This window comes from Nomascus leucogenys, chromosome 22a, assembly GCF_006542625.1.
Source record: "Nomascus leucogenys isolate Asia chromosome 22a, Asia_NLE_v1, whole genome shotgun sequence".
NCBI lineage: Eukaryota > Metazoa > Chordata > Mammalia > Primates > Hylobatidae > Nomascus > Nomascus leucogenys.
Window position 1 is genome coordinate 67146660 of NC_044402.1, and position 20734 is coordinate 67167393.

The window sequence follows — 20734 nt, forward strand, 5'->3', positions numbered from 1 at the left end:
TTTTCAATATAACCTTCCTTTACCCCAGATTCCAAACTAAGGATATTAACCACAGCCAAAATGTTCTAACTAATAGCAGATTCCTCTGGTCTAATCGTCCAGATCTGTATTAATTCTTCACATTACCATCTGCCTAGATGTTTATAATACTTTCTGTCAGATATTTATATGTTCTAACTCAGTTATTTGTTTCTTTAAAAAGATCTAAAGGATACTCATCATCACTGCCCACAAAACTTATTCATCAACTTATTTAGAGAATGCTTTTAAGGGATGGAGGACACAAAGGTAAGGCAGAAAAAGAGGCATCACTGTTTGGTAATATGCATTTTATAACAACTAGAATAATTTGCTGATAACTTTACTTTTTCTATCAATTTCTTTGTGTGTTCTCACTTGTATCAACTTACTAAGCTGATTCATTAAAACAGATACTCTAATATGCTTGATTTAATTTTTGAGCCTTTTGATAATTGTAAGTAATCATGAAATATAACAAACCATAATAACAAATGACAATGAAAAATGCATTAATCTGAAGGCAGTGGAATTTAAATATATGTTTAAATGTCATGTTATTTGTAAATATCATAAAGAAAGCAATCAGTATTTTTAAAAGATGTTAAAATATGTCACAGTTTGAAGGCTGAAAATTGCTTTTACACTGATGTGTGCATTAACAATCCACAAAGAAAAAACCTTAACAAGTACAATCCAATCATTTTAGCCTGTAGAGATTATTTTCAAATGCATATTTAAGCAACTTGCAGAAAGAAAAAGAAACAAACAGAAAAACACAGGAAAAGACAAAGAAAAATGAAACTGAAAGGGTAAATAAAACATAGATTTACAAAATTATACACCATGCTCATGTAAAATGTCTTCTGTATGTCCAGTTTTGAACTACGACACCAAGACAAGTAACTTTACTATTCTAAAACTCTCTCAGGTTCTCCATTTAAGCCATTAGGTTAGTAAAATGGAAGAGTGCACATTTTGGACTCATGACATATCTAAATGCTTTTAAATTTACCTAAGAGGGATAACAATGGATTTACACTGTACACATGGCATAACAGGCATGACAATCATTTAGCTTTTGCAATTACATTGTCACTATGCCAGCCACTTACAATCTGCATGTTGCTAGGAACACATAAAATTTTTAAAAAGCAAAATGAAATATCCAATTTGGAGAGAAAATAAACTGATTTTTATGGTTGCCAATTTTCTTTAAAAAAATTATCAAAAGAATATTTTAAACAAATCAGGAAACTTTTCCAAAATGAATTTCATTTTATCTAAAAATGGAAAACCAAAAGGGTTAGAATAAATAGACAGACAGACATGTACACTTTCAGTAAAATTACAAAGAAAAATCAATGTGCACCACCTATTTATATTGAAAATACTATTTTGATTGCTTTATAAACTTTCATCTTACCAAAATGGAGAAGGGTAGAATAATTTCCTGACACGTAAGAAGGGAAACATGGCAAACAGGCTAGGAAACAAAATCTGGAAAGAAAAGTCAAGGATAGGAATGTCTAGAAAAAAGACTAAACCAAAATAATTATTTTACAAAACAGGAAAAAAGAACAGCTGTAGAATGAATAAAACCATTTCAATGTTTGGCATATAACTATTTGCAGGTTATCTAACTTACACAAGATGTATATTAGGTTTTAGGTTTATTCCTGTCTTTCAAAGGGAAAAAATTAATATTAGTATTAATTTCAATATGCATTAGGCTAAAAAGTCCTGTTTTATTACTCACTGAACACCAAGACAGCCTCCAAAAGGATGGCTTAGTGCTTTAAGAGGCCAGAGTAATAAATCAGCATGTTAACATCTCGCAATGTAGTTATAACTAAAATTAAATCAACTTTTAGTCAAGTTTTAGTCTTTAGCCAATGATAGAAATTACAACGATGAAAAGCAATTTTAATTCTATGGTATCAAAGAAGAAAAATATGTTAAATATTACTTTAAAATACCTCACTATAAAAATATGACTCAATACTATCTTTAAAATATTTCATACATAAATAAAAATTCATTAATGCCTTATGTGATACTTACAAGTCTTTAATATGGTATGATCAAGGAAACTATTAGAAACTAAATCTTTTTAAATTCTAGTTTAGATATAGGCTCACTTTTGATAGTATATGCTACTCAACAGGTAACTACCAGAAAAATTCCACCATAAATTATTTCTGGAAGAAATGAGAAATATTGGAAAAGTAATTTTTAAAAAATAGATCAACTATCAAATAATCCTGAAGAAAAAAAAATGTGTTTCCTTATTCAACAATGAATGCTTCCATCGAATAATATGTTTCTTTAACATTGCTTTTTGTTTGTTTGTTTTTGAGACAGGGTCTCACTTTATCACCCAGGCTGGAGAGCAATGGCATGATCAAGGCTCACTACAACCTCCAACTCTCAGCTTTAAGCAATCCTCTCACCTCAGCCTCCCTCCCTAGTAGCTGGGACTACAGGTGCACACCATCATGCCCAGCTTTTTTTTTTTTTTTTTTTTTCTGTAGAGACACAGTCTCACTATGTTACCCAGGCTAGTCTCTTAACTCATGGATGCAAGCAATCTCCCTGCTTTGGCCTCCTGAAGTGCTATGATAACAGGCATAAAATTGCCTTTTAATCATAGAAAATCTTATCACAGAAAAACAATACTACACTGTAAGGAAACTTCATCAGTTGGGCTTTCTTAATGTAACAGCTATGTTACTATAAAATTTTCTATCTTACTTTTTAAAACTAAGTTAAAGATAATTTTACTTTTCAGATAATGTACGATTTTAGAAATATGTGGACCACACAGCTTTATTATCAATTAGCAGTGGCACTGAGATTTTCCTTAAACCAATTTTTGAGGAAGAGTTTGTAATAGTGAAAAAAAATTGTAAGCATGGTTCTTAATAGCTCTGATATTTATAAAACTACATTATATATGAGAATATATATGAAGAAGCTGAAAAGTTATGTCATGTCATTAAAAAAAGAGAAAATCTGAGTGTTCTGGATATGTCTTTCTTACATGTACAAAAGTCAGTCTGTATTTATATACAGTTTATATATATGTTTATAATGTTTACATATGACTTTATAAATAAGAAAATCATATCTGAGAATAGGGTCAGGGATTTATATCCTTTATAGATTAGAACAAAAACAAAATGGGATGGGTTTAAAACAATGGAGGAGGGAGGAAAGAAGGAAAATAACACTTGTAATAACTTCCATGTCAGGTACTCCAGTAGACATATACATGTACTAAATCATCCCATTGTTAGTTAAGGGAAAAAACATTAAGAAACTTGCTATCAGCAATCAACTAATAAATAAAACCCCTTTTGTTAACAGCAAAGTCAGTGTACTTTCTATTATTTCACCTCAAATTATTACAGTGCCTAATAATGAAATTTTCAATAAGTTTTTCATCTATGTTTTCAACTTTCTAAAACATATTAAAAAAGACAGTTTCACACGTTATATTTGAGGCTGTATTTGAGCCAAAATACTTTTTTTAAAGTATTAACTTCACAGAAGAGGTAGAACACTTTTATATCACTAATACTAGGAACATATGATCGTCTAATTTAAAAAGGTAGCAGGAATCTCTGAATTAATGTTTAGGACATATGCTACTTACTTCCATCAATTATGCCTTTTATCTTAGCATGCAATTGTGCCTAAAACACTACTGAAGATATAAAACTTGCTCAGTAAATAATTTGACAGTTAACATCAACTAAATTCCCAACATTTGTATTTTCTGAACTTTACAGGGCCTAAGTATAGTACACCAAAGGTAGTATTATTAAGTGGAAGGAATAAAGAACAGCAGCCTGAAAGTAGCTGTTAGTTTTCTAACTTGGCTAAGTCTCAGCATCTCTAGATTATTTCCTTATTTAAAGAAAAGAACAAATCAGAAATAAGATGTTTTCACACCCTGTTCCACAAAGTCTCTGTTTACTATATGGGGAGTAAATAACAGCTATGTATAAAAGATAGAAACAGGGCACCCCAAACCAAGTAAAAACAGAACTTTCCAATCATCAATAGTTTGAAATTATTACATATATTATTTTTACTAGAAATATGGCAGTGTGTTGTGACTCTATATAGAAAAGGTTTCAAAAAAAAGAAAATGTTGTAATTTACCTAAATTTAAAAAAAAAAAATCCATTACTTTGACATAAACTAAATAAAACATTCAAGATGAATACAAAGCAACAGATGTGGATTACAGATTTTACTCCTTCAATTCCCAAAGGGACTCCATCAACATTTAAAGACTTGTGTGATAAAGATCCCCCAAATTTGTGAAAATTTAAAATATAGTTGCAGTAACTTTTTTATTTCCACAGTTAAAATTGGGCAAATAATCTGCTTTTCTTCAACTATAACTTATGAAACACATTTCTAGCTATATTTTAAATCAAACAGAAAACAATAAGAACTGATCAAATTCTATTTACTGATAAGCTCAATAAAAAAGAATGATTTTTTAAAACATGAGGATTCTTTTTCTGTTTATCGAACAATTAATAACGATAATTTTCACCATATAAAACATACTGAATACATTTCAATGAATTTCTCTAAAATACAATCAACATTTCAATTCCCAGAAATTAGTAGTAAATATAGCTTCATCCATAACAAGGGGAATCCAACTGTATGACAAAAGGATCTATGAGATGCTCAAATAAAAAGACTGAAAGGAGGCCACACTTTAAGTCAGAAACTTTGCATTCGCAAACTGAAAGAGGGAAGAGTAAGGTCACCTGAAAAAACCTGAAATGTAATAGCATACTTTATAATAAGGTAATAAAAAACATCTAAGTGTAACTGCTCTTGAAGTTTAAATGTAAACATGAAATGTTAACAATGAAGCTAGAAAAATTAAAATATTAAGATTTCTTAAAAGAATATCACAGTAAAAATGAAAATTTAGAGTTCTTTGTTTTATGTGACAGTGCTTATTTAATGTGTCTGTAGCTTACTTTGTTTAGATATCAAATAGGAAAAAAAAAAGCATCTGCTTCCTAGAGTTAAACTAAGAACATACATGAGAAAGTGCTTTGAAAAAGTTAAAAAAACTAAACTAAACACAAATGCAAAGCACTATACAAAATATTAACAATTATCAGAAAGTAATGAAGGCACAATGCCTTTAATAATGAAAACTATCAACACTTCTCTGTTTCAAGTTTTACATTTTACAAATAATAATAGGTATTAAAAAAAAAACAGGAAGTAGAGATTAGACAAATAAAGATACCAGTAAGCTGAAAAACCAGTCCTAAAGCTTAAAACAAAATTAGCAAAAGGGTTAGAAAAAGTATATTTTCCTATACTGGAAATAAAAGTATCTCTAGATTAAGAGGAGAAATTTAAAGTCCTATGAAATATTATCTAATGCTGGCACTGAAAGTCTCTGTCATCTCATTTTTAAACTTTTAAAACTAAAGTGTATTCATATCTCGGTTGGGTAGTACAGTCATTCCACTATAAAGAGGGAGTAATAGATGGGTCATCTTTTAACATCTATTTCAGTCCTCTGATCAGTAAGAACCATAAAGTCTGATCAGTAAGGACCATAAAAATTTTACTTATCTTCTTTTATTATTTCTACTTTGGCTACTAAATTTTAAACAAATTTCAACTGTGTAATTTCAACTTTATCCACACACAAATTGCATAAATATATCTCTTAAAGAGTTGCTTTGACGATTTTTTTTTTTTTAAATGCATCACTGCTGTCCATGCTGACTTACCTGTTTCTTTGGAGGTCCTTACTGTAAGTGAATCAAAGTCTACTGATTTTGGTCTAAGGGGCAACTGTTCAGAATCTAGCTTTGGTTTTGATACTGGCTCAGTTTCAAATTTTGATGAAATGGTAGAAACTTCCCCATTAATCCTGAAGTAAGAAAAAAACATGCAAAAATCACTAGTACGAAACATGACTTTTTTTAAAATTATGATTTAATGACATTAAAGATTGTATGGCCTAATACTAATTACTTTCTGTTTTTTAAAACCATTTCCATAAATGCAAAACTCTGTTCTAAGGCTGATCACAATAAAATAAAAAATGTGAGAACAGTTTAGTAAGTGTAGAAAATTATTATAAACATAAAATTAACATTCAACAGATATTAGTTTACAGAAAATATTAAAAATAATACTTAAAAATTAAACTGCAACAATAGAAGGACAACTCTAGAAGGTAAGCAACAGTGAGAGCTAAATCAAAATGCACAGAATGCTCCTGTATTTTCTTTTTTAAATTTTTTTTATTATTTTAGATTTTTTTTATTTCAACAGGTTTTTCAGAAACAGGTGGTATTTGGTTACATGAATAAGTTCTTTAGTGGTGATTTCTAAGACTTTGGTGCACCCACCACCCAAGCAATGCACACTGTACCCAGTGTGCAGTCTTTTATCCTTCACTCCCCTCCCACCCTTTCCCCTCAAGTCTCCAAAGTCCACTGTATCATTCTCATGCTTTTGCGTCCTCATAGCTTAGCTCCCACATATTAGGGAGAATATACAATGTTTGATTTTCCATTCCTGAGTTACTTCACTTAGAATAAAAGTCCCCAGTTCCACCCAGGTTGCTGTGAATGCCGTTTTTTCCCATCTTTTTTACGGCTGAGTAGTATTCCATGGTATATACATACACCACAATTTCTTTATTCATTCATTGATTCATGGGCATCTGGGCTGGTTCCATACTTTGCAATTGCGAATTGTGCTGCCATAAACATGCATGTGCAAGTTATCTTTTTCCGATAATGACTTATTTTCCTCTGGGTAGATACCCAGTAGTGGGAATGCTGGATCAAATGGTAGATCTGCTTTTAGTTCTTTAAGGAATCTCCACACTGCTTTCCATAGTGGTTCTACTAGTTTACATTCCCACCAGCAGTGTAGAAGTGTTCCCTTTTCACTGCATCCATGGTAACATCTATTATTTTTTGATTTTTTGATTATGGCCATTCTTGCAGAAGTGAGGTGGTATCACATTGCGGTTTTGATTTGTATTCCCTGATAATTAGTGATTTTGTTCATTTTTCCATATGCTTGTTGGCCATTTGTATATCTTCTTTGGAGAATTGTCTATTCATGTACTTAGTCCAGTTTCTGATGGGATTGTTTCTTTCTTGCTTTTAAAGTTTATTGGTGATGTTTTAAAAAGGGCTGTGACTTAGGAAGGCTGTGGCAGGAGACTAAATGGGCTGCCACTCCTTGACTACTGTTGCATGTGGTAAGAAGAGACACCACTGGGTCCCTTCACTGTCCTGGGTGGCTGGGGCCCACTGCGCCCTGGAGTCCTCTTTGAAAGAGGAAATTTTTCGAGGATTATCACCCAGGCCAACTTTATTCCAGACACCCATCTCTGCAGCATCAACAGTCCCAAACTCCACAACACCAGTACCTGCCTTCTTACTCAAAAGCACCAAGTTGAGAATTCCACCATACTTTTGCAAAAGCCACAAGAGGACACCTCTGGAGTAACTGCCTTCTGACTCATCCTTCTTGCACTTTCATTTCAGTTTTAGTTTTGGGTTCCTTTGTCTTCAGTATTTTCTGACTTTTAATCTCAAATCAAGTTCCTGGCACATCTGCTCCTGGATCATCATCTGCTGTTCCTCCAGCTGCCAGGAACACTATTCACTAAGATGTTCAATCTCCTGCTCAAGTGTCCTGGTGCTCTAGCTTTCCTCCACCTTCTCACTCACCTGGGCCTGGGCCTCCAGGTCATGATTAGCTTTTTTTATTCTCTCATCAAGCCTCTGGGTCCTCTATGCTGTCTGCTTCTTGGCTTTTCTAACATGATCATATGCAGCCCTGGCTGCAGCAAGGCCTGAGAAAGCTAGTGGAAGAGTTCAGCTGCTCTGTGATTATCCAACTTGTCTGGGTGGCAGGAGAGGGCCTTCTGCCTATATGCCTCCTTCACCTCTTTGTCTGCTGCTGTCTCCATGATGCCTAGCAGCACGAACAGGTCCATCTCTAAGAGTCCTTGGTTTGCCATGGTTCCAGCCCTGACTGGATTTGTACTGTAATTCCCCAAGTGTTTTAAGCATGCACGAGGACTGTTGGCACAACCAACAGAATAGTGCTTAGCACCCTGGGAATTTACTGATGCATTTTAATAACCAAAGCTCCAATAAAATTCCCAGAACCTGCCTGTGATCTTTGTTTACATATCCAGCTTTCAACATGTTTATACTCTTCTTGGATGTTATTTACAACATTAAAATTAACTTTTCAAAAAGATAAAAGATAGTAAGTGTTGGTGAGAATCTTAAGGAAAGGGAACCCTTGCACACTATTGGTAGGAATGTAAATTCCTACCGCCATTATGGAAAACAGTACAAAGTTCCCTCGAGAAATTAAAAAGATAATTATCATATGATCTAGCAATTCCATTACTGGGTCCGTATCCAAAGGAAATAAAATCAGTATGTCAAAGAAATATATGCATTCCCATGTTTACTACAGCACTATTCACAACAGCCAAAATACGGAAGCAACCTAAAGTATCAATGGATGAATGAATAAAGAAAATGTGGTATATATACACAAAGAATACCATTCAGCCACAAAAAAAGCAAGCAAGCCTGCCATTTGCAACAACATCAACGAATCTGGAGGATGTTAAGTCAAATAAGCCAGGCACAGAAAGACAAATACCACATGTTCTCCACTCAAATGTGAAGTCTAAAAAAGTTGATCCCACAGAAATAGAGAGTAGAACGGTGATCACCAGAGTCTGAAGTGGTTGTGAGTTGGAGGGGAGTGGGAAGATGTGGTCAAGGAATACGTATTTACAGTTAGATAGAGGGAATAAGTTTTAAGAAATCCATTGTACATTTTAGTGACTGCAGTTAATGTGATGTACTGCATTCTTTAAAAATGCTAAGAGTGAATTTTAAGTGTTCTCATCATAAAAATGTTAACTATGTGAGGTTATCACAGTTACCGAAGCCATTCCACAATGTATTATATATATGCTTTAAAACATCATGTTGTATACAATAAATACATACAATTGTATATGGCAATTTTAAAAATAAATATAATTGAAAAATAAGAAAAAACTTAACTGGAGATTTAGAAAGGCAATAGAGCCATTAAGGTCAAAGGTGAGTAAATCAATAAGCTAATTTAAAATTAGGTAAAACTTACTTGGCTACAGGAGGTGGTGGAGGAACTGGTTTTTCAGGTCGCTTTGGGTACATTGTTCCAGAAGATCTCAATAAATTATTGGCTTTGGTAGGTGGAGTAGGTTTCTTGGGTGGGACTTGTGGAGCTGCTGGTTTGGAAGGTTTCTGTTCCAGTGTTGATTTTTCATCTAAGATTAAAAATATTTCACAAGTTATTAACAATCAAAATTATTTAGGTTTTTCTATTTCCGAAAGTTTGTATCAGGCCAGAAAAGTGTGATACAGGCAGACATGAACTTTCATTCTCTATATTTGTATACGTGTGCACTGTTTTACTTATTTTAAAGTTATATTTTAATTTAATAATCCTAAATAACTTTAAAAAATGTTTATTATGGTAGAGAGGAAAACCACTAATAAGCTTCAGATTAGTAGATAATGCCTGCTTTTTATTATGTTCCCAAGAAGCTTTGCTTTTAAGTGTAGTAGTCTATCTCAAATACAACCACGTATGATTTTACTCTAACCAGAAAATTATCTAGACTTAAATCCAGACTACTTTCTGAAACTGAAATATAGAGAACTGAAAACAAGTAGAAACTCAAGTCCTATATAACATTCAAATTTAAAAAGCATGATGGTGAAGGAAAAAAAAAAATCAAATGTTAAGAGAAACTAGGGCAAGACTGCTTAGCCACAGATGAGAATTATAGGCTTATATTTGTAATTCTTACTACTGTACTAAGAATTTTATTAATACCGGCCGGGCGCGGTGGCTCACGCTTGTAATCCCAGCACTGTGGGAGGCCGAGGCGGGCGGATCACGAGGTCAGGAGATCGAGACCATGGTGAAACCCCGTCTCTACTAAAAATACAAAAAAATTAGCCGGGCGTGGTGGCAGGCGCCTGTAGTCCCAGCTACTCGGAGAGGCTGAGGCAGGAGAATGGCGTGAACCCGGGAGGCGGAGCTTGCAGTGAGCCGAGATTGCATCACTGCACTCCAGCCTGGGCGACAGAGCAAGACTCCGTCTCAAAAAAAAAAAAAAAAAGAATTTTATTAATACCATTTCATTTAATAATGCAATGAAATGGGTAGTTCCATTTGAAGTAGAAGAAAATAAGCTGGAAAAAAACAATTTCGACAATTGTATACTATGTCAATAAAGACGATTTTATCACCAAAAAGGCAACAAGTACTCTTTTACTACACATGACGTACCTGCTGCCTGATCTCTCAGGTGCTCATAATAGGTATTAAAATTGACACATGTGTACATGAGATAGTCATAATACAGCAGTCAGCAAAATGTGTCTTAAGACATATATACAAAAATAAGAAGCTCCTAAGCACCATACTGAATAATTTTCAAAATTTACTTGGTCTTTGAAAAAAATGTCTATCACAAAACCACAAATAATTCTGTAAGATTTCATATCAACCAGAAACTGGTGATTATAAAACCTGAACATCGTAGCACATAGCTAAACCTCTCCCTTTTAAAAATTACAAGTTTTATTTCACAATGAATACAAAATACTATTTTCTCACTTTTACCACTTATTTAATACTTTGAATCATATGAAAATATGATTCTATAAAATTCTGGTCATCATTTGGTACAAAAATTTATTTTTATATGGCCTCAAGATATAACAATGTACTATATATAATTATACCATCAGGAATTTTTAGAAAACCAAACTCTCCAATTGAAATCAATAATGAAATAAAGCTATTTGTAGTTGTAACAACCAGCCAAACTTAAATTTCTAGAAATTAAGAGATGTTTCATATAAAATACCACGAAAAATGGTCAAAGGATATAAATTAAAGAGAAGTTCACTGATTGAATATATTTAACAGATACACAAATGACAGCTTGAAATTCTGTAGTGTTAGTCTAAAAAAAAAAAATACATGGAAATCAAAAAGTAACAAAAATACGACTCATCATTCCTGGTTATGTCCATAACTAAATCAACTATAAGGTACTGACTTATTATATAACTACTATAAGATGGCAACGTATTTATGTACTAGATTTTATTTTTTTAGTTGAGGTGATATTTACATAACATAAAATTAAAAATTCTAAAATGAACAATTCAGTGTCATTTAGTACATTCACCATGTTATGCAACCACCACCTTTATCTACTTCTAAAACACTTCCAACACCCCAAAAGATAACCCTTTCCTCATTAATTAGTTAACCCCTGGCAAACAGCAACCTGCCTTCTATCTTCTATGGATTTACCCATTTTAGATACTTCATACACATGGAATCATGCAATTATCTTTGTGTCTGGCTTCTTTCACTTAGCTCAATGTTTTAGCAGTTTATCCTCTTTATAACATACAGCAGTATTTCATTCCTTTTTGTGACTGAATAATATTCCATTATATATATACACATATATATATATATAACACAATCTGTTTATCCATTGAAGTATATCTGGATTCCTTCTACCTTTTGCCTACTGTAAATAGTGCTGCTATGAATATTTATGTACAATACATGAGAGTCTGTTTTCAATTCTCTTGGACGTTTGGAACTGCTGGGTCATATGGTAATTCCATGTTTAACTTTCTGAAGAACCACCTAACTGCTTTTCATAGTAGCTAAAACATTTTTTATTTGCACCGGTAATGTATGAAAGTCCAATTTCTCCACATCTTTGCAAACATTTATTACTTATTTTCCTTTCTTAAAAAAATTTTTAACCATCTCAGTGGGTGTGAAGTGGCACTCGCTGTGGTTTTGATTTGCATTTCCCTAAAGACTAATGATGTTAAACATCTTGTCAAGTGCTTACTGACATGATTAATGATGTTAAACATCTTGTCAAGGGCTTATATAACAAGCATGCTTACAAACATGCTTGTTATAAAAAACAAAACTTATCTATCTCCTTTAGATAATTATCTATTTCAGCCTGTGCTGCAGTTTTAAATAGGTTTGTCTTTTTGTTAAGTTATAACAGTCCTTTATATATTCTAGATACTTGCAAATCTGGTAAGATTTCTCCCATTTTGTAAGTTGTCTTTTTACTTTCTTAATGTCCTTTAATGCATAGAAGTTTTTAATTTTGATAAAGCACAATTATTTTTTCTTTGGTTAAATAAGCTTTTTGTGACATAGTCTAAAAAGAACAAAATACTTTTCTCTACATTCGTAACACTCTGAGACACCAAATGTGTGGGGATTTATTCCCACAACAACCAATTATCTGGCACCAGCTGAGTGTCCTATAATTTAATTCAATTCTGACACTATCTATCTGGGGTTAGCATGAGATCCCACAAGTTAAAGGCTCAGACCCACAAGACTGCTCCCACTTCAGATTCCAATCTCAAGTCCTGTCCTCTCGTACTTCTGATCAATTGGCTATAAATTGGGGATTCCCATGATCACTCCTCGGGTTTGATAACTTGTTAGAAGAGCTCACAGAACTCAGGAAGGCACTTTACTCACTGTTAACAGTTTATTATAAAGGATACAGCTCAGAACAGCCAAATGGAACACATGCAAAAGGCAAGGTATGCAGGAAGAGATGCAGAGTTTCCATAACTTCTCCAGGTGTACCACCTTCCCATCCCCTCAATGTGTTCACCAACCCAGGAGCTCTCTAAAATCTGTTGTTTAGGGTTTTTAATGAAAGCTAAACATTTGGTTTGTTCCCCTGGCAACAAGGCCCCTCCCCATCCTTAGGGACTTTACAAAAGCCTCCTCATTAATATAAACTCAGACATGGCTGAAAGATGCTTGTTATAAATAACAAAAGATGTTCCTCTCACCTTTATCACTCAGGAAATTTCAAGGGTTTTAGGAGCTATGGTGCCAGGAACCAGGGACAAATATTAAATATGCATTCCTTATATCACAATATCACACGTATCTAAAAACCTATTGCCAAATCCAAGGCCATGAAGATTTACTCTTGTTTTCATCTAAGAGTTTTAACTCTTATATTTAAGGTCAATGATCCATTTTCAGTTACTTTTTGCTTACAGTGTGGGGTAGGGCTCCAACTTCATTCTTTTGAGAACATCCAGCTGTGAGTACTAGAATGTTAATTCAGCTAAAAATTTGCCAAATCCAAGAGAAAATGTAGAATTTAAGGAGAAAAAAAAAAGTTCTATGTTAGCTGCCTGAATGACCAAGGAAGAATTACATAAGGTACAGATACAGGCTGGGTGCAGTGGCTCATGCCTTTAACCCAAACACTTTGGGAGGCTGAGATGGGAGCATCGCTTGAAGCCAGGAGTTCATGACAATCCTGGGCAACAAATCAATACCCCCATCTCTATAAAAGAAAAAAAATTTAAAAATTAGCCAGGTATGGTGACATGTATCTTTAGTCCCAGCTCCTCTGGAGGCCGAGGTGAGAGAATCACCTGAGCCTAGGAGATTGAGGTTGCAGTGGGCTATGCCATCACTGCACTCCAGCCTGGGCAAGAGAGTGAGACCCTGTCTCTAAAAAAGAAAATGAAATACAGAAAAGAGTTATCTCAAGTATATAATTTTTTTAACAAAAATGTCTAAAATGTATGCTAACAAAATACAACACAATAACCAAAATAGGTCCTTTTATTTGCTTCAGAATATAGCAATACATTACCAACACTGTACGTATTAAGTTAACCCATTTATTAATTCAGATGAGGGTCAATGTCCTACTGATTTAATTGAAATGGAAAAACAAGTGATAATATGGGCACCAAAGCAGGAGTGATTCCAAGTGCATAAATTCTGATTTAAAAAATCAAATATCGTATTCTTTGTGATCACTTGGAGATGCCTTAGAGAAAAAATGTACTACCTAAAAAGTAGTGAGTCTATTCTTAATTGAATCTATTTTCCTAACATTTTAGAAAATTTTAGGACAAAATATATTTATTCATATTTATCTCACTGAAGTTTAAACTGCAGCATAACATTTTCAGAAACGGTAAGTATAAAGTTTGAGAAACTATTACCACAGGAACATACCAGAGTAACCACCACATAGGCCAAGAACTGAACATGATCCACATCTCTGAAGTTACCCTTATCCTTCTTCCCAATCCCTACCCCACCTGCTCCCATCCAAGCTGTCTTCTAACACCATAGATTATTTATTAATACTTTTAACTTTATGTCAATGAAATCCTAAGATTCATTTTGCTGTGTGTAGCTCTAGTTCATTTATTTGTTGCTACATGGTATCATGGTATATGAATATACCTCAACTCTTTTACCCATTCTTTTGCTGATGAACATCTGTGCTGTTTCCAATGGCAACTTTGTTATAAATTTATAAACTTTGTTATGAATTGCACTGAATGTGCAGATTGCTTTGGGTAGTATGGAAGTTTTAACAATATTGATTCTTCCAATCCTTAAACATGGAATATTTTTCCATTTTTTCGTGTGTCTTCTTCAATTTCTTGCCTCAATGTTTTCTTTGCATATATCCAGGTTGGATTCCATAGCATTCTTGGTTTTGTGCCCTGATGCTTTTAATCACTTTTAGAAAACTGAAAAACCATTGTATCTTCAAATACAGTTTCTGCTCCATTTTCTCCTTCCTATCTGGTCCTCCAATTACATGTACATAAGACCTTCCCACTGTACAGTCATCCCTCTGTATATATAGAGGATTGGCGCTAAGATCCTCACGTATACCAAAAGCACACATACTCAAATCCGATGGTGAGCACTGTGGAACCTGCCTGCACAAAAGTTGGCTCTCCTCATACGCGGTTTTGTATTCTCACAAATACTGTACTTTTATTCCCAATTAGGCTGAAAAAAATCTGTGTATACATGGACCCCATATAGTTCAAACTCATGTTGTTCAAGAGTCAACCATATTCTTTGTGTCTCTTAAGGTCTTTTCCATATTTTCTATCTTTTTTGTCTCCTTATGTTTCAGTTCAGATATTTTCTTTTAAAAATATACACACATATATTAACATTTGTGTGTATATATTTACATATACTTATATATGTAAACAAATTCATTTAAGCTTAGATTGACTCATATTCATATATACTTATAAGGTTCTAGTTCTGTCAAAATTATCAACCCCATCTTTTATTACTTCTAACATTTATTAAGCATAGTTACTTTAAAGCTTGTATCTAGTATCTCTAATATCTAGATCCCCTAAAGGCCAGGTTCCATTGTCTGTTGTTCTTGGTTTCTAGCCATGTGTCATATCTATAAGTATGCCTAATTATCTCTGAATGAGTACAAGACACAAAAGATTTATAGGAAAACAGAGATAATTTAAAACTCTAGATGATGTCTTCTTCTCTAGAGAATAAAGGTTTACTTTCATTCTTTCAGTAAGCTAAGGTAGGGATAGTAAAAATCCCAGGTCACCTTCCTCTCATCAAGAATTGAGATTACTAGAAGTTGAACTTCAGTGTTCCTCAGAGTTAGGTCTATTTCCATTTCATACTTCCTTCTACATTAAGTCCCTTTAGGAACTAAATCAAAACCTAGTTCACTAGGATACCTCCTCTTTCATGAGCTTTGAACTCTAATTTTTGTCTCCTTGAACCCAAAAGTCTATCGAAAGTTCTTTTCATAGGCTAAGCTACCACTTTCAAGATTGGCAAATGCTCCAACAGGAAATATGAGCCCCAATGCCAGACTTTACTGGGCTCTCCTCTTCCCCTCTATCTTGATCTTATGATTCTTCATTTTATTTGTAGCTCTCCTACTCCTGGCAGATGACTCTGGCAAATATATATATATATATATATATATTTGTGTGTGTATATATATGTGTATATACATATGTGTATATATATATATTTGTGTGTATATACGTGTATATATATATTTGTGTGTGTATATGTGTATATTTGTGTATATGTACGTGTGTGTATATATATTTGTATGTGTGTGTGTGTGTGTATATATATATATTCAAGAGTTCCTGGTCATCAAACAACTTTTTAAATGTATATATTCTAAGAAAGCTCTCTTCACATTCTTACGCTGAGCAATCTTCTTGGACAATCTTACCCATACCCGTAAATTTAATACCTAACTTCCAGAATAGCACCTTCCAACTAAACACTTAATACAAACTCTTAGCAAAAGCTCAGCCAATATTTCATATCAAATCCCATGTCAAAAGCTGAATTCACATGGTTTCCTCCAGAAACTGTCTCTATTCTATACTTCCTATCTCATTTCCCCATCGTCATAATCATTAGTATCTCATTAGTCAACAAGATGTCAAAGTAGAACCTAAATTGCATTCCTTATGATAGATCCTAAATATATCTCAAAGTCTTCAGCAGACAATGCAGTTGAGTCCTCCCAAATCAATCCTACTTTCATATGATTACACTGAGACAATCAGTACATAGTATTCTTCTTACAAGTCTCATTGGTCTAGAGGTAAATGTGCCCAAAAGTGGTCCAAGAAACTGAAAAGACTTACATTCTATGGTTGGGGAGAGGTTTTCCTCTCTTTCCTGTCAAACGGACAAGAAATCATGTCACCCTGATTGCCACTCTCAGCATTCTTGTGATCACAAGAGGAGACAATCTGAAGATAAAGTGGACACTGAGGATGGCAGAATGGAAAGATATAATTCAGGTCCATAACAGAATCACTAAGTGGCAGGTCATATGACTCCTACTTCTAGACTTTCAATTATGTGAGATTTTTTTTCCCTACTGTTTAAGTCAGTTTCAATAAAGATTTTCTGTTCATTGCTCTTGAAACACTTCAGCTTCCTTTTACCCATATCACCTTCCACTATCCACATCACCATTATCTAGCTAAATACCACTAGAAAGAAGTTTCAGAAAAACAAATGTAAACATGTCATAATCTGGAATCCTTCAGATTTTAAAGAATCCTTCATATTACATAATAAGTACTATGTTAAGTATCCCCTATGTATTATATACCTATTGTGTAACGCATTAGAGAACCAGTGGCAAATAAGGTACAGGTATCTATACACACACCTTTTTCCTCATGGAGTTTAATCAAGTGCAGGGTAAAGAATATCCCAAGACAAACATCTAAACTAATATGTAACAGACAATAATGAGAAATACCTACTTTTAAATAGTGTAGGTAAGGAAAATACTGTCAAGGAAGCAAAATTTTAAGCTGGAACCTAAAAGATGAGAAAAACCTGGCCATGAAAGATTCTGAGAGAAGTACAATTCCAGAGAAAAGAGGATGTCCCCTAAAAAAGTATGTATTTTAGACAGAAAGTATGAAATGCAAACAGATGGAACTGTAAACACATGGAAAGCAATAAATGTAAATAAATCCAACCACTGACTGGGAATCAGAAGTATACAAATGGTGGCTGAAGCCATGAGCCTGCAATAACAGAATTCAGAAGGAAATGCTCCTAAAGCAAAAGTGAGCAGATTCACTGCTGCTACCAGTGAAAGTATAGAACCAGACTGGCCTTCAGCACCATTTTATGCTCTTTCTGTGGGTATGACTGTGTATGTGTGTAGAGGAAGTGAGGAGGACATATGGATAAAAGTTACCATTTAAGTGATTTTATAAGAAACAGCACCTTTGTTACATTCTCTTCTACACATTTATATGCCTCCCTACCTGCATTCCAAAATAATTATGAGTTCCTCCCTTTGTATCATGAATTTCATACCAATGACATGATGAGTATCTTACTGAAAGATAAATACAAAAAAGGACATCTCAAAAAGCAGGATAACTTGTGCTTCAAAGTGGCAATATTATTACCATTCTGGGACACAGCTTGCCAGGATTTTAGGTACTTCTGGGAAAATGAAAACAACAGAGGGGCAGAGAACTGCTAAGCAGGTTTGAGAAAATCCACGTGGTGGCTTGGGACAGAAAGTAGAAAGTGAGAGTTTAATCACCTATCTAAACATATGGGAAAATATCCCATGAAATAATGGGGAATCACTTGAGTCCGAAATAGAGGGGTGATCAGTTCCATGGTTTCTAAGTAGCTCTTTTCTGTGCCCCGCATCTCTGACAGAACAGAGCTTTTCGAAGGATACCTTCCGTGGAACCTAAGATCATAAGATAAAAACCATGAACACAAATACAAATGCAAAATACTTTATTTTCTTGGTGGAAGGCTTAAGACGCTTCAAATTGCTCCTAGCCATGGTTTGAAAATGCTCCCTCTCTCAACTATGGGAACAAGGGTAGAACTTTGATTTATGTTTACTGCTACTTAGTAAAAAATAATTTAACAATATTTAATATTCAACTGGCCCTCTCTGAATGCATGTGTCCAAAGGTCACTGGCAAAACACTGACATTTTTCTTATTCATGATCTATTAAAGGCATATCAGGTGTATGAGAACATTCTGAAAATACTTAGAATCATTTCCTTTGTTATGCCTGTCTTGTTTAACCTATATACAAAAAAATTCTCATATCTACTCTTAAACTCCAAAACCAACACTTTACATTAAGTTTTCAAGTCATTCTAGTGAACAGTTCTTGTGAGATTTTTAAATGGAGGGAAAATGTCTTTTATATTTATTCACATGCTTACTACTTCTGGCATTCTTCATTGCTTTGAGTAATACCAACTGCCAATCTAGTATCATTTTCCTTCTACCAAAAATAATTTCTTTTAACATTTTCTGTAATACAGTTCTACTGGCAATAAGTTCTCTGAGATTTTGTCTCAAAAGGTTTTAATTTTGCCCCATTTCCAAAAGGTATTTTTGTTAGGTAGAAAACTATAGGTTGACAGTTATTTTCTTCCTGGCTTTAAGCTTTTTGTCATAAATTTGCATCAAATTAAAATTTTCAGCCATTATTTCTTTAAATTTTTTCATGTCCCCATTCTCTCACCTTTCCATTAGGTACCCCAATTACACGTAAGTAAAACCACTTGATATTGTCACTCAGGTAACCAATATTCTGTTCACTTTTTTTCTATACATTTTTAATGGTTCTATTGCTATGTCTTCAAGTTCACTAACATTTTCTTCTGCAGTTTCCAATCTACTGGACATTCCATTCAGTGTTTCTCATTTCAGATACTGTATTCTTCTTTGCTAAAAGTTCGATTTGGGTCTTTCTTATATTTTCCAGTTTTTGCACTGTAATTCTACCTTTTTAAACACATGGGAAATGTTTATCATAGCTGTTTTAATGTACTTGCCTTCTATCTCCACCACCTCTGTCATTTCTTGCTCTTTTCTGCTGACTGATTTTTCTTCCCTGGTTGTGTATGGCTATTTTCTTGCTCTTTCCATGCCTGGCAATCTTTAATCAGACAATGGATGCCGTGATTTTTACTCTCTTGAATACAAAATTTCATTATATGCTTTTAAGTTGTACCAAATTTTATTCTGGAATTTGTTGGCCGTATTTCCAAGATAGAGGCAGAGAAGCCTTTAGTCTAAGGTGATACACTCTTTTATGAACTCTATCCAATGTGCTATATGTTATGAGATCTTTCTACTCTGGCTCACGGAAAAATGAACTATTTGTGAGTTACAAAAAGGGCTTCACCTATTGCTTTCTAATGGTTGTTTCTCCATTATGGAAATTTCTTTTCATACATGTGTAGATCAATATTCAGGCAAAGCCTCACAGTAAGCTGTCTACAGATCTGAATACTCTCTGTGCAGTTCCCACCACTCTGGCACTCTGCCCCACAAATTGTAGCTGCCCAGGCCTTCCTAAATACCTATCTCTGCATCCTCAACTCTGTAGGACATCGAGGTCTGTCTGGCTTCCTCCTTTCTGCTGCCTGTAAACTGCTTCTAGACAATAAGCTGTGGTAATTATAGGTCTCACTTCAGTGTCACACTTCAGTGTCACGGTGACTTATACTGTCTGATGTCTGATATGTGAAAGCCACTGTTTCATACATTTTGTCCAGTTTTCTAGTTGTTTAACTCAGGAGTGTAAATTCGGTCCCTGTCGTTCCACCATGGGCAGGACTTTGCATAGATAAACGTAATAAAAATGCATCATCTTCCTTTTTTTTTTGTTTTGAGACGGAGTCTTGCTCTGTCGCCCACGCAGGAGTGCAGTGGCGCAATCTCGGCTCACTGCAAGCTCCGCCTCCCGAGTTCACGCCATTCTCCTGCCTCAGCCTCCCGAGTAACTGGGACTACAGGAGCCCGCCACTACGCCCGGCAAGTTTTTTTTTTTTTTTTTTTTTTTTTTTGGTATTTTTAGTAGAGACGGGGTTTCACCGTGTTAGCCAGGATGGTCTCAATCTCCTGACCTCGTGATCCGCCCACCTCGGCCTCCCAAAGTGCTGGGGTTACAGGCGTGAGACACTGCGCCCGGCCTCCAATTTATTTATAAGAACAACTGACTGATTTTAGGGAAAAGGGGAAGTCACTATGTGAATTTTAACAAAACGGCTGCCTCATTGGTGACATGATTTTTTTTAATAGTAAAAAAATAGACAAAAAGCCAGCAATATAACTCTTACATGTGGTTCTACATATCCCGGTAAGCTGAGTTTTTCAGGTAGGACAGATATTATAAACAAGTACTAAAAACTGATCTAAGACTCCTA

The 20734-nt window shown here is 34.3% G+C and overlaps 1 protein-coding gene and 1 pseudogene across 1 annotated transcript in view; both read right to left on the reverse strand.

Moving 5' to 3' along the window:
• The window catches only part of CD2AP (CD2 associated protein), a 157596-nt gene that overhangs the window by 23775 nt on the left and 113087 nt on the right, over positions 1-20734 (reverse strand). Inside the window, exons 12-13 of the mRNA XM_003254197.4 lie at positions 9226-9391; positions 5808-5950 (exon numbers count right to left, since the gene is read on the reverse strand). Of these exons, the coding sequence (XP_003254245.2) occupies positions 5808-5950; positions 9226-9391 (309 nt within the window). The remainder of the gene's footprint in view (positions 1-5807; positions 5951-9225; positions 9392-20734) is intronic.
• On the reverse strand, positions 7263-8068 carry LOC105740000 (annotated as a pseudogene).